Source organism: Heptranchias perlo, chromosome 5 (assembly GCF_035084215.1).
Source record: "Heptranchias perlo isolate sHepPer1 chromosome 5, sHepPer1.hap1, whole genome shotgun sequence".
Taxonomy (NCBI): domain Eukaryota; kingdom Metazoa; phylum Chordata; class Chondrichthyes; order Hexanchiformes; family Hexanchidae; genus Heptranchias; species Heptranchias perlo.
Window position 1 is genome coordinate 30,509,519 of NC_090329.1, and position 16,297 is coordinate 30,525,815.

Genomic DNA, 16,297 nt, shown 5'->3' on the forward strand with positions numbered 1-16,297 from the left:
TGATGATCACAGAGCACCATGTTTTTGCCTACTCAAGTACATGCAAAGAGTGCTAACGACTAGCGTTTGATTGTCAGTAAGATTTCTAGCGATTGATGGGATAATCAGCTCTTTCCAATCATTAGAAATCGGACGGAAGTACAGCAGACTGTTGAGCAATTTTTTAAACTTTGCTCTTTAAAGTTTCAAGCATAGACTGTTCAGTGATTTTAGTATGCATAGTGCTAGCAAAATAAAGTTGCATTTTACATGCCGCTTCATCACATCTCCTAAAAACATTTCAAAACACGCACATACCATGAATTACTTTTGACGTGCAACGACTATTGTTATGTGGGGAAGTATGACAATCATTTCACACACAGCAAGATCCCACAATCAGCAATAAGATATATGTTAATCTGTTTTTGGTATTGATCATCACATTGGGTAGGACATCAGAATTCCCTGTTCTTTTTCAAATAGTGCCATGGGATTGTCAACAACCACCTAAAGAGGCAGTTATTTATCATTCAAGGATAGCACTTCTGAGAATCCAACACTTTTAGTGCTGCACTGAGTCAGCATAGACTACGTGTTCAAGTCCTGGAATGGGTTTTAAACCAACAAATGTATGATTCAGAAGTGATACTGCTACCAACTGAACCAAGCTGACACAGTTCAAGCATATATTCCAGGTGATCTCATTATCGGTACCAAATTTCTGGTTTCTATGGAATTAGCAGCATTCTACTACACATTTGTTGTCAATGCTGTGTTAAAGATCACACCATGCAGGCACCTGGCATGCAGTATAACTGGGAAATTATTAATCCTGTTGATTTGAGTGATAGCTGATAATCTGTCATTTAATGGTAAAATACAAACAGCATACGGCTCTTCTTAGTGGATTGAAAAGGTGACATTGGACAGAGATGTGGATTTGAAAGTGGCTATTAAATACAAATGTATCAAGTATCGGGACTAAAAATAGAGCATGAAACATAACTCCAAGTGTCATCCTCTCTTGGGGATCTGCTTGCATCAGGCTCTTGTTGAAGTTGTTTTTGACTACTTATTCAGAATAGTATATCCTAAATGTTATACAAATGAATGTGACTACATTTTATATTGCCTTCTAATAATGAACATTTATTTGAATGACTGGGAAAGGTGCATTGGTTTAGGTAAACCAAGGTCTGGAGTTCAGAAAAACTGACGTCTTCTGTAGTAAATCAATGATTGAAAAAAGTGGTTTGAAACCAGTAACAACCTGGGAATGTATACAAAAAGCACTCAGTCCAGTCTGTGTCAAATACCAAACACTTTATTTTATAACTGATATATATTCAGGTCTTTACAATATATACATATTGCACATGTTAGCTGGAATGTTTATAAATCTTAATGTACAGTGACTAATGACATTAGCTTGTGTATTTCTGTACAAATGATACTCCACTGTGTTAGAGAAAAGATAATTGCTCACAAACTTCTTTTTTCAGCTCAGAGAATGTAAACCATAACCAACATTGTACTAATCTAACAGTGTTTTTTTAAAATATTAATTTTTTTAAAGACAAAGGCAAGAAAAATGTCATGCAAACCATAATTTAACCCTTGGGATACAGGGTGACCCCAAACAATCGATTATATCAATATTTTGCTGTGTTATGACGCAGCAAATGGTTTTAAACTGCATAAGCATTACATATGACAAGTAAAGATAACCAGCACTCTGAAGCATGAATAGATCCTACAGTAAATTTAGGATACATTAGCCTTGTCTTGAACAGTATCTGAATGTCTCAATGTGTAATACAAAAGAATGTTCCCATCATCATTTGTTGAACAAGAAAGCATTTGTGCAATTTTTGGCAACATTACACAGAAAAACAGTGAAGTGTTATTATTTTCTTAAATGTTAAGCCTTTGTAACATTGGCAGTTATTTATACGAATGTACAGAATTACAGAATAAACAATGTTGACAACATACAAAATGCACATTAAGGAGTTTATGGAAGTAATCCATCAGTTTGCAAAAATAAATCTTTGTTCACAATGGAATATGTTATAAAGGTATTGAGATCAATTTGTTTCCCTGTTGTTTTCCAAGGCACTTTTCTTGGTTCTGGGGATATCTTAATTTATTGTTGTCACCTGTAAAACAAGATTGTTGCATTTTGTACTCACAAAGATTTTGATTTAAGAAAGTAGAACAAGTCCTTTTAAAGTTGTGTATAGAGCCTGCCACATGCTTATCCATGGAACAATGAAAACCTGATCTATGGTTTCATAACTTCATTTGATAGGTTGGTTCATGAGTGTGATTGTTTCTTAATTCCATTTATGTTGTGAAAATGACAGCAAATTCTGGTACATTTCAACATTTGCATGAAAGTGTGAACATACAGTGGATAATTTATTTTATTTCTTGTTAATGCTTTATGTCAGGGCTCACTTCCATAGAAACATAGTGCACCTTGCGATTGCCCAACCATGTGGTTAGATTTCTGCTGCTGCTGTAGTTAGACCCCAAATAGTCCACATTACTATGATGCACTACTAGGTTCAAAGTTTTCCCATGTGCCACAAAATCAGCTGCTACTGCTCAGTGCTTCACATTACCAGTTCAGTTACATAAAGTGCACTACTTTGCATCTAAGTATCAAAAGTATGGTTATATTGTTCCAGTCCATATTTGTGACAATTTAATAGCAGAAGTTGGTTAACTCCTATGTAAGATGTCAGTTTGGGTTCCTGATTTGCTGGCTATTCAATTTGCTTACCAAATGTGGGTGAGTTTTATCAGTTGCATAGTTACATGGTAGTGAGACATTCCATCTCAAAATAAAATCTGAGTCCTATTTGCTGCAATTGAAATGTCCTTCCATAAAACTAATGGTACTGTAACAATTATTGCAACTGTAAAACCATTACACTCTTCCAGCTGAAAAGGGTGGTATAGGGAGGAGCAGCATCCATAGGAATTACAAAATGTCAGAAAAATGTAAATTAGAAAAGTCTCATATGTTAGTTAGTGGAGCTCACCAAGGATCGTCATAACTGGAATTCAAATTGTGTATTACAATCGAAAAATTGTATCCCTACTCAATTTTATAAAGCTTAGTGAGTGTAGAGTGATTAATCAATGATGAAAGGAAGTTATTGTTTTCTCACTGAATTATGCACAAAAGTGCTGCGTATACGTAGAACAATATTACTTATCTGTGGCCATTACCATCTAAGTGTTCCTGAATCCCAACTAAATATATTTATCTTGCGAATGACATTATCTCCACCGTGTTACAGAAGCCTGAAGATGCCAGAATGGAAGTCATGGGCATGTTGCCTGTTATTTAGGACAAATGTGAATGGCGATTAATATTTGTTTCCTCCTACGGTCTATATTATTTAGGTATCATATGATATGTCCTTTCCTAACCCATGCATTCGAGTGCTCAATGGGATTGTGTCTCTCACCGATTAGTGAGGTAGAAACATGGAAGTTCAACGTTCGATTGATCACATACTAATTACTCAGGGCTAGATCTTCCACTTTCAAGATGCGTGGGCCGACCTATTGATTATAAAGCTATGTAGAATGATGTGTGCGCCAACTGCTGCCATCTCTATTAATCTTTAATTAAGCCGTAGCCATGGCAATTAGTGTTGCCTTGTATAGCACAGAACACCATTAAGGATGGCAAAACATTGCCAAGAGACCTTTAATATTGCAGCTATTTGCATTTTGAGTAACTTACAACTGACCCAACATTATATTGGATAACTAAACAGAGTGAAATTGTAGACTTCTACTGAGGCACAGAAATGTTCTTGTTTTATTATTTACACCTTTAGAACAGCCAACAGCTGTCAAAATATTTGGAAAGTTATTTTAAAATTCACGTGCAAATTCACGCCTCCAAAAGATGTTTGAAGTATATTAGAGCTGAATTATTTACGGGCCTTTATAGACTAAATATGAAACTAATACGAGGAGCTGAACGGAAAGCAGCACTGGTTTTACTGGTAACGAAGTACCATCCGTCTGGAATGGATGCTAATTAAAGTGTTGCATTTAGCAGCTAATCGATGTTGGCTGAAGGACAGACTTACAATTGAAATATATGGTCTGCATGTAGTGTTAGTGTCCGATTAATGTAAGAAGTGTCTTTATAACGGAATAGTTCCTCCTAAAGCAGCATCTCCCGACTGCCACGCTGACACCTCCCCCCACTCCCCCCAAAAATGTCAAAACGGAAACTTTAGGATGTCCGCCTCTCCCAGCAAAGCTGTTTAAATATCGCAGGAAGTCAGTAAGTTAATAACACTTACCATTAATTGAATTTAGCCTTTCACACACATCGGACTGACTGCCAATCTTGTGAGAAGTCTGGCACATCTTTTATAATCTACCAGAAGAGCATGTCGTCATTAGCGTTGCATACACTAGCAAACATCGTATGTAAACACATGGTCCTAAATGCACACTCCTTTTAACATAGATTGTACATTCTATGCACGACTAGCTCCTTTGGAAATAGTCCGATAAGTATGGTTAAATCCTTAAGAGGTCTGGTCAGTTTTCTTTACCTTAGCCTCTTTGATGAGTTGCTGGATTCTGCAACCATGTTTATTTAATTCCCATAAAAATATATAAATTGACTATACTGGTAATAGGAATCACGACAACCCATCCATGCGGAACCATTCTCTATGGAATTATTGAGGATTCCCGTGAATCCAGAAGGATGTATGTAAACTGATGGGTCAATTCTAATTTTACAAGCTGGGCTTGTAACGCGTCTGTATTCTTTAATTTACCATTACAGAAATGGTACAAATCGTTAACATTTTCTCAAACGATAAAATATCATCTGAATCCGACCGTAGTGTATTTTTCATGGTAACCATTTTTAAGCTATTGGTAAATACCAACTCTAGAGCGGTTAAAATACCAAGTTTTAGAATTATGTTTAATGCAATAAAACATGAGCGAAACCAATTGTAAGTCCGCAGTATTGATTTTGCTTTGTCCCAGCAGTCAACATTTGATAATGATGTGGAGATGCCGGTGATGGACTGGGGTGGACAAATGTAAGGAGTCTTACAACACCAGGTTATAGTCCAATAGCTTTATTTGAAATAAAACTGTTGGACTATAACCTGATGTTGTAAGACTCCTAACATTTGATAAGATCAATTCCGCACCATCCCTTAACTTGATCGAATCAAACGTGTTGCTACTTTTAGGACATACAATGGAGATATCTGAACATAGTTTGTATTGAGCCTATCAGAAATTATCTTTGCAATTGGTCGCAATGATGATTTTACTAACATATCAGTGAAGTCTAGACTTAATCCTCCGTTATCGGCCTGCATGTAGCAACGCACGCTTCTTCCCAGTAACCGACGGCTCACTTCACCGCCAAGTTTAAGACAAATTGTGTCAAGGAGGCTGTGAGTGGCAAACTGCAATTCGTTTGTTACTTCCACACTGCCTTTTTTTGCTTCCCCTGAAGCTGAGCTAACTTAAGTTGTCATATCTCACAGAAACTGCAAATTCATGTCAACTTGAGACAGCTAAGCTTTGATCAGACTGGAGTTCCAGTCCTCTCTCCAAAAGTGAAAAGTGCTCCCATGTGTCAATTACAGTCAATCTGCTATTGGGATGGCGCCATGAATGGGACAAGTTCTAAACACCAGCGGACGTTTGTAATGTATTTTTTGTGACATCTCTACCTAAATCAATTCACCCCCCCCCCACCCCGCCTAGAAAATGTATTCATGCAGGTTCGATATGGTTCAAACTCAAAGTGGAAACTACTGAGTCTGGACCCCATGACCCCAACATTAAAAAGTCCTGATGAATGGTCATCGACCTGAAACGGTAACTCTGTTTCTCTCTCCACAGATGCTGCCTCTGGGTGTTTCCAGCAGTTTCTGTTTTTATTTCAGATTTCCAGCATTCGGAGTATTTTGCTTTTTGTTTACATTAAAAAAAACTCACTTTGGGAAAGCGATAAAAGTAAATAAAGACTTAATGTTGAAAAAACAGTCACTTTTACTGTAAAATGTAACACTGCCGGTCTGACTGTGAAGAAGGGGTGCACTTACATGCTGGTATGGTGCAATCCCTGGTGTTGTGGTACACCCGATGGAAGTGTTTGTTGCACCTGGGGCTGAAGTAAAGAGGACCTGAAAGAAAACCAGCAGTTGTTTAAAATCGGCCGATACTTATCTAGCAAAAGACCACACAGGGAAACTGAAAGGGTCCTTACCTGTTAAATGTTTTAAAAATTTGTCTTTCATCTTCCTCAGATCTCTAGGTACTATTTCTGTTGGGGAAAAAATTAAGAACAAAATATTCTTAGTGACTTTTGGCTTTGGTCAAGTTAAAGCAATAAATTCACAAAACATTGCTATTTTAATAACTTGGAATAGATGCTTTAACTATATTTACTCTGGCCTTTTCGGATGCGTGTTGGGAGTAGTAGTTTCGGATTTGTACTTTCAACAGACAACTTCATAAAATATTGACATGTATGTGGCAGAGAACCGGGTCTGCAGAAAATGCAGTTTACAGGAACGCAAAACAGCGGAACATTAGCACTTTCCATCTGTTCTAATGTTAAGAGACCATTCGCAGCGGATTCAGAAAGCGCCAGTTTATGGAAAATCGGAACAATATCTGAGTGGCGTAAATCGGGAATGACAGAGATCACAGTGTAGCTTCCTTCCAATGTTGTAACAGCGGGAAGTTTTTTTTAAAAACTACTTCATGATATTTTGGAAGGATCACGCTCTAACTGTTTATATATCCCTCTCTATCAGTCCCTGGCAGATAAACAAATATAAAAAATAATGAAATGTATTAGGGGAAAAAAAGGTATTCCGACTGCTGTATAATACACGTAAAACGCTCATCATGTCACCAGCATGAAAAGGCAGCATTACTCAGTCAGTAGCGCTGTCGTGGTTATAAAGTACAATGGCACCGACTCTCCATCCGATCTCCTGAAAATCAAATGGCCAGTGTCCTCAAGTCACCCCTTGCAAGTTTGTATCCATTCATAAAATGTGCCTAGTTGCATTTGTAATGATTTGCCGCTTCGTTTTCGTCTCCCTCTGAATTCAGCTTCGCTTGGTGTTCCGCGTCCCACAAACCCAGCGCCCCCTTTCCATGTCTCTATTCTAAACTATCATCATTAGAAAGGCGAGCAGTTTTGACCATTCGCGTTCCCATAGGACTACAACATCAATCGGTTATGTTACTTAACCCCTACCCAAAACCCCATAGCCCACCACAGGGATCCATTAACTCAACGCCCTTTTTTGGTTCTATTCTGTAATGCATACAAAAAGATAAATGTATTACCATCCATAATGTACGGCCCTAACTTAGTAACATGAAAAAAAACATCATTCGTGTATAGATAACTACACAAAATGGACCAAAAGCACTTACCAACCCTCTCCTCCTTATGATCGACATCATAGTCAGGTAATTCCTGAGAATCAAAAGTAGAAGCGACGCGTTGTGGGAAATAGTTAACATCATTGGTTTCCTCCTCGTGGTGCTTTTGTAACTGATTTATGATTTCCAACATTAAGTTAAGGAGGGTTTTGCTGTCCTGTAACTCCGTGAAATCTGTCCTCTCTTTGCAATATCCAGCTGTGATTATTAGAAGTACAAGTCCAAAGAATAACGGCGACCTCAGTCCGTTCATTTCTGTTGAAATCAGATTGAAGGCTCCCAACCACGACTTGTAGCACTGAAAGAGAAAAAAAAACCGGCATGATGATCTTTAACAGCTTTGTTAGATAACCGCAAGGGTATGCCAAGCCACTCATAACTGTGCTCTTCACTTTCATTTACAGTAATCACTTTACTGGTTTTCCGGGATTGGAAATCAAGCTCTTCTATGGTTTAAGACCGAATCAAAGCTTGTTGGGATTGCCGTCCAATGAGCATATTATTGTTGCTTATCCTCACCTAAACTTTTAAAAGAAATGCACATTTGGTAAAAGTCGCCAAAGTGCATATAATTCTACTGTTGCTCTGCTATTTTGCAAGGGATGGCTCGAAAATCCGGCAAAAGAAACATTAAGCATTTTCTGCTTTGCCTAATTGCATCAACATATTTCAAAATAGCATCTATAGAATCAACATGTAAATTTCAGACGAAAAGAATTTCATACATTTACCTTTAAACGCGGGTTCACAAAATGTACCTTGCTTCCTTTTTCTCCTTACAATTCGTGTCTTTTTTTTCTGTCACCGTTCAGAAAAGGTAGAAACTTGCTCACCAAATAAATAATTTCTCCCGGTGTGTACTTTATTCCATAAACTACACCATTTCAGCCGTGCCTCCAAGCGCAGGCCCTTATATAGTATATGATGCATGTGGTAGTTCAATATGATATTATCGACTTGAGGTGGGTGGTAAACAATAAAAGTCCACTTGGCAACCTTTGTTCGGTAAGTTTCGTTAGATCTTTCCCAGCCTTTTACTGACTATTTGCAGACGTAATCGGTCCCACCGGATTACCCCGGCGTGTCTTTAATTGGAAACGTGTTAACGCTGTTTGAAAAATTCATCCTTCCCGATCAGACACTCCTTGAATTGCATTATTTTCGTCTGCCCGGATGATGAGACCGTCTCTGACTGACAACGCTGCGTGGATACCAGGAACTTTTTTTTTCTCCTTTTCCTTTTCTTAAGTAAGAAGACCGGTAACTGACATTATATTCCTGTCCCTCGCAGCTTATTTGATGATCCCCAGGATATGATTTCTGATAAACATATTGCTTTCTCTAAGTCTAATTTCCTACGTGACAAATGATTGGAGACGCAATGATAAGGATGATAGTTAAAGGCGGCAGGAAGTGTTTTTTTTAAATATGTATTTTACTGTGTAGTCGCTCCGCAGTCCACATAGGTCTGCTCAAAGGTGGATTGATACTGAAACACCCTAAACCCTAACGCAAAAATCATCAAAGCTCCAGCCTCAGAAGGAAAACAAGACGCAGTGGTCGGGTAGCTAGTCTAACTGCTTGAAATCTGATTCCTTTTACCTTTTCTATTTACTCAAAACGTGTCTACCACTCCCTTCAGGTTAAAACAAACACTAAAGTTGGATTCTGTATAAAACTGGAGTGATCAGTTGTCTGGCCAACTCTATACGAAATTGTGATTTTGATGATTTAACATAACTTCCTATTATAACTTTATAATTACGTTTTTTTCTCACTACGTTAAATGTAGATATATCAAATGTCAAATTAGAGAAAAGACACAAACGGAAACTACACACATTCTTTGGAAGAGAAAACTGACAACAGCGCCATTCAGCGACTGGCGAGAGCCATTCAGTTGACAAACCATGGGGACTGATTTACAGTGGGATTCTGTTCAGCAAAGCATTTTAATGCGAACTTCCGCCGGTAGTGATAAAAAATGTTCAGGTTATTCAATGGTGCCGTATAAGCAACGGTTGCAGAGTGTGGAAAAATTAATTGCCCTAAAATCCTTTTTGAGGGAATATTTGTATCAAAGGGTTCGCATTACTAACCGTTCGAACCACCCCTCGTTAGATGCATTATTTACCAGAGAAAAATGTTGTTCTTAAACTGGGTTTGAAGGTACCGGATCTCTGAGCTTGTGTTATATAAAAATGTCGGTGACTTGCACGCTTCCTCCCACTAGATGCCACCCATTCGCTTAGTATATTTGGAGTCACAATGCATTTTTACTATTTATTTTACCAAGTTTTGTAGCAACCTCTTCAATAAATCGTTATATGATTCAATTATCTGTTCATTAATTTTGGTGAAAAAGTAAAAGTGAATAAAAAGGGTGCAATGTCAGTGGAAAGTAGTAAAGGATTTGTTTTTAACCCTGATCTGAGTGTTTTTCCCAAAAATGGGGTCACAAATATTAGCAAAAAGTGAGAAAGTTTTTGCTTTGCTAACAAGATTAATTAATGACGAACTTGTGCACCTTTTCCGAACTTCGGAGTCAAATTGAAAGTCGACGATTTTATTCCAGGTCAGACCTGGTGGTAGTGAAAACAAACAGGAAAATGTCAAAGTATTTCTGCATAGTGACGAGAGTGAATAGTACAGGGCCCGTTTACTTCGGTTCTTTCTCCGATTAGCGGCTGAGGGTGTGACACACTTTGCACATTTAATCAATTTGTGTGTATTCATTTCAATCCATAATCAAGACCTTCATAACATTTTTTTTGCTCCTAGCATTTGCACTGTCCCTGCACCATATTTTTTCGTTGAATAATAAATAGTCAACAACAATTAATTATTCTCATGCAGACGCCATGAGCTGTAGAGATAACGACCAATCTATTTATTCTCGGTTACTGTTTCGGTAGAGCCCCATTACCCTGTGGGTGTTATATCTCTTGTTGCTTTCCCAGATAATCAGAGAAAGATGATCGTTTTTTAGCCTATACTGACCAGACCAAACACATTCCATTTATTTAGGAGCATTATAAGATATTTTTATAAGTTGTGGGGGTACACATTTTTAAATATTGTGGTTCTTATTATTCAAGTCAACTTTTCCCCTCTAGAAAGTTACTCTTTTTGACATATTTTACTGTGAAGCACAGAAGTTCATAATAAATGAGAAATAAAATGAAAAAAAATTGCAAATACTGGAGATCTGAAATAAAAACACAATACTGGAAATATATAGCAAATCTGTCAGCATCTGAAAACAGAAAAGAAAGGTTACAGAAACAACATTCATTTATATGGCACCTTAAACATAGAAACAAGATGCTTCACAGAAGTGTAATCAGACAAAAATGGATTTTTCAGCCAAAGAAGTAGATACTAGGAGGGGTGACTAAAAGCTTGGTCAAAGGGATGGGTTTTAAGGCGCAGAGAGAGGTGGAGAAGTTGTGGGGTTCAAAACCACTTTATCAAAAGACATTTGAAGGAATGGGTTAACTATACCCCTTTTAAACAAAGACATTTGAAAACCTGCAAACACAGTAATGTGGTAAGCTGTGTTCTCGCAAATCCTGTTTTTCCCTCAATGACACTGATGGCATTGGAGAAGTATGAGTTTCGGGATCAAAGACATTGTACTGCGGATAGATACCTAGATTATTAAATAAATAACCTGGATGGATAATACTGAGCTTAAAGCGTTGTCAGGCTTTCAAAACACATAGGCTTTTGGAAGCGCAAGCTTTTCAACACAGCAGCGGGGAATGTAATAAAAGGCAACAAGGACATACGTCAAAGGCTTCGGATCAGGAAAGCAATGATAGGTGTGAAAAAAAGCATGGGCCTCTCATTCCTAAATAAATGGTAATCTGTTCAAAAGAACTGGGATTTGTAAAACATCAAATAGTATTGCATCCAGCATATGGTCAAATGGTATAAGGAATGGATTTGAAGCCAATGAAGCAATCAAAATTGGAGATGTAAGGACCATTAAGAATGTCTGGGCGTAGAAATGTAAGGGGCTATCTCTACTTGAAAGGCCATAAACAGAGACAGTAAAGGGGCCTTTTACATTCCATGGTTTGAGCACATGGTCTTTTCTACATCTAAGGGTCTCCAGTCACATGATCAAAACCTAAACTGTCAATCATTGAAGTATGTTAATGATTGAGGCACAGCGACAGGGCGTGATTGGACAAAAAGAATGACCCTCCCCAATCCTACGTCCTATTGGTAAAAAAACAATATAAAAAGAAAACTTTGAGAGAAGAACAGTCTCTTCTTCACCACCCGGCAGTCACAAGGAACGCAGGCTGCAGTTCAATGTCATGCAAGAAGAAGAGGACCTCGAGTTCTGAAGAGCTGATCAACCTTCAGGCCCGATGAGCAAAATCCTTGATTTAAAAGTCGTATATGTATTAATGATTTGCCTGGTGTGTGTAGGAATTGTTAAGTCATTACATAATAACATTGCAAATTATTAAGTGTATAATGGGATTTTATAGAGGAAAGTCATATGTTTGGTTTGATTTTGCTTCATGAATGCTCGTATGAATGATAACATTATTAAATAATTATTTTTGATTAACAAAATTACTGTGAGTGAGGGTGACTTTCTTTGCTTGACTATTCATCCAGTGTCCAAGAATCACACAAAATAAGGAATTCCCTACAAGGTTCAGAGATGAAATTCTAGAACATAGAGCATAGACAGCTGCAAACACAGCCACTAATGGTGGGATGAGGGGAGCAAGGGGATGCACAAGGGCCAGAATCGGAGGACCGCAGAGTTCTCAAAGGGTTATAGGTTAACGTTTCAAGAGGAGACATTTTGCCAGAACCTGAGTGCGCTGAAGATCTCGTCTATTAGACAGTCTCGCATCTTTGAACTGGGCATAGTATGATTCACACTTAGAATATTTTTAATGTAGAAGAGAAGCAACACTTCTACCAGCTCTCTCATAACATTAGAAATGAGCCAACTGGAAGGAAAGCTCTGTGCCTGCATCATAGTACTTATGCAGTGGTACTTTGTTGCTGTGTCCAGTGTGACTTGCAAGCAGCATGTGTCCTGCAGTGTAACGTGTCTCCCTGCTATATGCACTTCACACTATACACTACTTTAATAGAATACTATCATCATGTAAATAGTCCTGAAAGGCATATTACAAAGTCGTAGATAGAAGAGTGCACAATGACAGGAACAGTGATGTAGTAAAATTATTGCACCACCAATTGTTTCTGTGCCACTATTATTTTTAATTTATAGCATATTGAGATTTTTATGTGGGCCACACGCTCCATTGAAAATTAATATGAAAACATTTCCCATGGGAATTCAAATATAAAAATGTCCACAATTGCTTGTTATATTTCCCTGTGACTCCTGTAGGTAGCACTTTAATGGGATTTCCACTGTTAATCTGATCACTGGCCTGTAATGGTCCTTTGTCATGCCATTTTTTTCATTCATTCATAGGATGCGGGCGTTGCTGGCAAGGCCAGCATTTATTGCCCATCCCTGATTGCCCTTGAGAAGGTGGTGGTGAGCCGCCTTCTTGAACCGCTGCAGTCCGTGTGGTGAAGGTTCTCCCACAGTGCTGTTAGGTAGGGAATTCCAGGATTTTGACCCAGTGACGATGAAGGAATGGCGATATATTTCCAAGTCAGGATGATGTGTGACTTGGAGGGGAACGTGCAGATGGTGGTGTTCCCATGTGCCTGCTGCCCTTGTCCTTCTAGATGGTAGAGGTCGCGGATTTGGGAAGTGCTGTCAAAGAAGCCTTGGCGAGTTGCTACAGTGCAAATTGCAGATGGTACACACTGCAGACGTGGTGCGCCGGTGGTGGAGGGAGTGAATGTTTAAGGTTGTATAGTGCTGTATTATCTTTTCCCCACAAATCAATCAAAATACTTTGAAAATAAAATTATCTGTATATTTTTCTCAATAACTGAAATTTCAATTGTCCAAAATGGAATTTTAAACCAAATATATATATATATATATATATATATATTTTTTAATTTACAAATTATACAATAACATAAATGTATCCATTGACTTGTCCATTGAATAATTTCTCTCCCATAACCCCAAATGCCCTCTCCAAGATCATCTTGTCCATGACACCTATCTCCTGCACCTTGAGACCCATTTCCTGCTCCCTTGACCTTATTCCCACCTAACTGCTGACGACCCTACTTCACTTCCTGGCCGAATTCTAGCTGACATTGTAAATGCTTCCTTCCCCTCAGGTACTGTTCCCCTTCCTTTTAAAACCGCCATCATCACCCCTTCCTCAAAAACATACCCTCAACCCCTTTGTCCTTGCAAACTATCATCCGATCTCCAAACTCTGTTTCATCTGCAAAGCGCTTGAACATGCTGTTGCCTCCCAAATCTATGTCCATCTTTCCGACATCTCCGTGTTTGAATTTCACCCACTAGATTTTTCCACCTGCCACAGCAGTAAAATGAGCCTAACCAAAATCACAAATGACATCCTCTGTGACTGTGACCATGGTGCATTATCCCTCCTCATCCTCCTTGAACACTGTAGCCTTTGACATAGTTACGTGCATTGTTCTCCTCCAATGCCTCACTTCTTTCTGCCAACTAAACATTGGGAAGACTGAAGATATCGTGTTCAACCCCTGCCACAAACCCCGTATCTTCACCACGAATTCCATGTCCCTCCCTAGCCACCGTCTCAGGCTGATCCAGACTGTTTGCAACCTTGGCATCTTACTCAACCCAAGCTGGGACAGAGACTATCTACAGTAAACTGGATAAATTTGTTAATGGGTAAAATGACATTGGGAGGTGTTCAGAAATAATGTAATGTGATACAGAACCAGTTTATGCGCCTAAGGGGCAAGAGCTCTACTTGCCCAAAAAAACAGCCATGCATGACAGAAGAGGTAAGTGACAACATGAAACTAAAAGAGAAAGCATACAAAAATGCAAAAAAAAGCACAAATCCTGGCAACTGGGAGAGATACAAAGAACAGCAAAGGGTGACAAAACAGATAGTAAGAGCTACAAAAGGAAGTATGAAAAGAAACTTGCAAGGGATTTCAAAATCAATACAAATTTTTTTTACAATTACATTAGGAAAAATAGGGTGGTTAAGAGCAATGTGGGCCCCTTAAAAACTGGTAATGGTGATATTGTAAATGAAAATAAGGAAATTGCGGACTTGTTAAATAATTACTTTGCATCAAAATTTACCATAGAGGAAGAGGATAGCATGCCGGACACCCCAAGGAGACTAATTTTGAATCAGGATCGGGCCTCACCATAATTAAAATAAGCAAATTAACACTAATTACGAAGAAAATAATGGCACTAAAGGGTGACAAATCCCCAGGACCCGATGGTTTCCATCCCAGGGTTTTAAAAGAAGTAGATGAGAACATTATGGATGCCCTAACAATAATCTTCCAAAGTTCTCTCGATTCATGAGCCATTCCTTTAGATTGGAAAATCGCACATGACACTCCGCTATTTAAAAAAGGTGAGAGAGGGAAACTAGGGAATTATAGACCAGTTAATCTAACATCTGTGTTTGGGAAATTACTAGAGACTATAATTAAGGATAGAGTGACTGAACACCTTGAAAATTTTCAGCTGATCAGAGAGAGCCAGCATGGATTTGTAAAGGGCAGGTCATGCCTAACAAATCTGATTGAATTTTTTGAAGTGGTGACTAAAGTAGTGGACAGGGGAATGTCTTATGGATGTTGTTTATCTGGACTTCCAGAAGGCATTCAATGAAGTCCCTCATAAGAGCTTATTAGCTAAAGTTGAAGTTCATGGAATTGAGGGCAAATTACTGACCTGGTTAGGAAATTGGCTGAAAGGCAGAAGACAGAGTGTAGGGACAATGGGCACGTACTCAAATTGGCAGGATGGGACTAGTGGTGTCCCACAGGGATCTGTGTTGGGGTCTCAACTATTCATTGTATTTATTAACGAATTAGATAACGGGATAAAGAGCCACAATCCAAGTTTGCTGATGATACAAAGATAGGCAGCATTGTAAGCAGTGTAGATGGAAGCATAAAATTACAGGGAGATATTAATAGATTTAGTGAATGGGCAAAACTGTGGCAAATGGATTTCAGTGTAGGCAAGTGTGAGGTCATCCACTTTAGATCTAAAAAGGATAAATCAGAGTACTTTCTATATGGTGAAAAGTTCAAAACAGTGGAGGTGCAAAGAGACTTAGGGGTCCATGTACATTGATCATTAAAATGTCATGCACAGGTACAGAAAATAATCAAAAAGGTTAATGGAATACTGGCCTTTATATCTAGAGGACTAGAATACAAGGGGATACAAGTTATACTACAGTTATACAAAGCCCTGGCTAGATCACACCTGGAATACTGTGTTCTGTTCTGGGCACCACACCTTAGGAAGGATAGAATCATAGAATCATAGAAGTTACAACATGGAAACAGGCCCTTCGGCCCAACATGTCCATGTCGCCCAGTTTATACCACTAAGCTAGTCCCAATTGCCTGCACTTGGCCCATATCCCTCGATACCCATCTTCCCCATGTAACTGTCCAAATGCTTTTTAAAAGACAAAATTGTACCCGCCTCTACTACTGCCTCTGGCAGCTCGTTCCAGACACTCACCACCCTTTGAGTGAAAAAATTGCCCCTCTGGATCCTTTTGTATCTCTCCCCTCTCACCTTAAATCTGTGCCCCCTCGTTATAGACTCCCCTACCTTTGGGAAAAGATTTTGACTATCGACCTTATCTATGCCCCTCATTATTTTATAGACTTCTATAAGATCACCCCTTAACCTCCTACTCTCCAG

At 38.6% G+C, this 16,297-nt stretch overlaps 1 protein-coding gene across 1 annotated transcript; it reads right to left on the bottom strand.

Moving 5' to 3' along the window:
- Nucleotides 1-1,310: 1,310 nt before the first annotated feature.
- alkal2b (ALK and LTK ligand 2b) lies at nt 1,311-8,815 on the bottom strand. The gene is made up of 6 exons (XM_067983736.1): nt 8,196-8,815; nt 7,456-7,762; nt 6,269-6,325; nt 6,105-6,185; nt 4,320-4,396; nt 1,311-2,141 (listed from the first exon to the last, which is right to left on the bottom strand). The coding sequence occupies exons 2-5, from the start codon at nt 7,715-7,717 to the stop codon at nt 4,332-4,334; spliced, it is 465 nt and encodes a 154-aa protein (XP_067839837.1). The 5' UTR covers nt 7,718-7,762; nt 8,196-8,815; the 3' UTR covers nt 1,311-2,141; nt 4,320-4,331.
- Nucleotides 8,816-16,297: the final 7,482 nt, after the last annotated feature.

Excerpts from the sequence above, each read along its gene's own strand:
- alkal2b (XM_067983736.1), bottom strand. The coding sequence starts at position 7,717 with ATGAACGGACTGAGGTCGCCGTTATTCTTTGGACTTGTACTTCTAATA. Across the intron at positions 6,326-7,455 it reads TCATAAGGAGGAGAGGGTTG|AAATAGTACCTAGAGATCTG; the intron begins GTAAGTGCTTTT and ends TTTCCCCAACAG. Across the intron at positions 6,186-6,268 it reads ATTTTTAAAACATTTAACAG|GTCCTCTTTACTTCAGCCCC; the intron begins GTAAGGACCCTT and ends GTTTTCTTTCAG.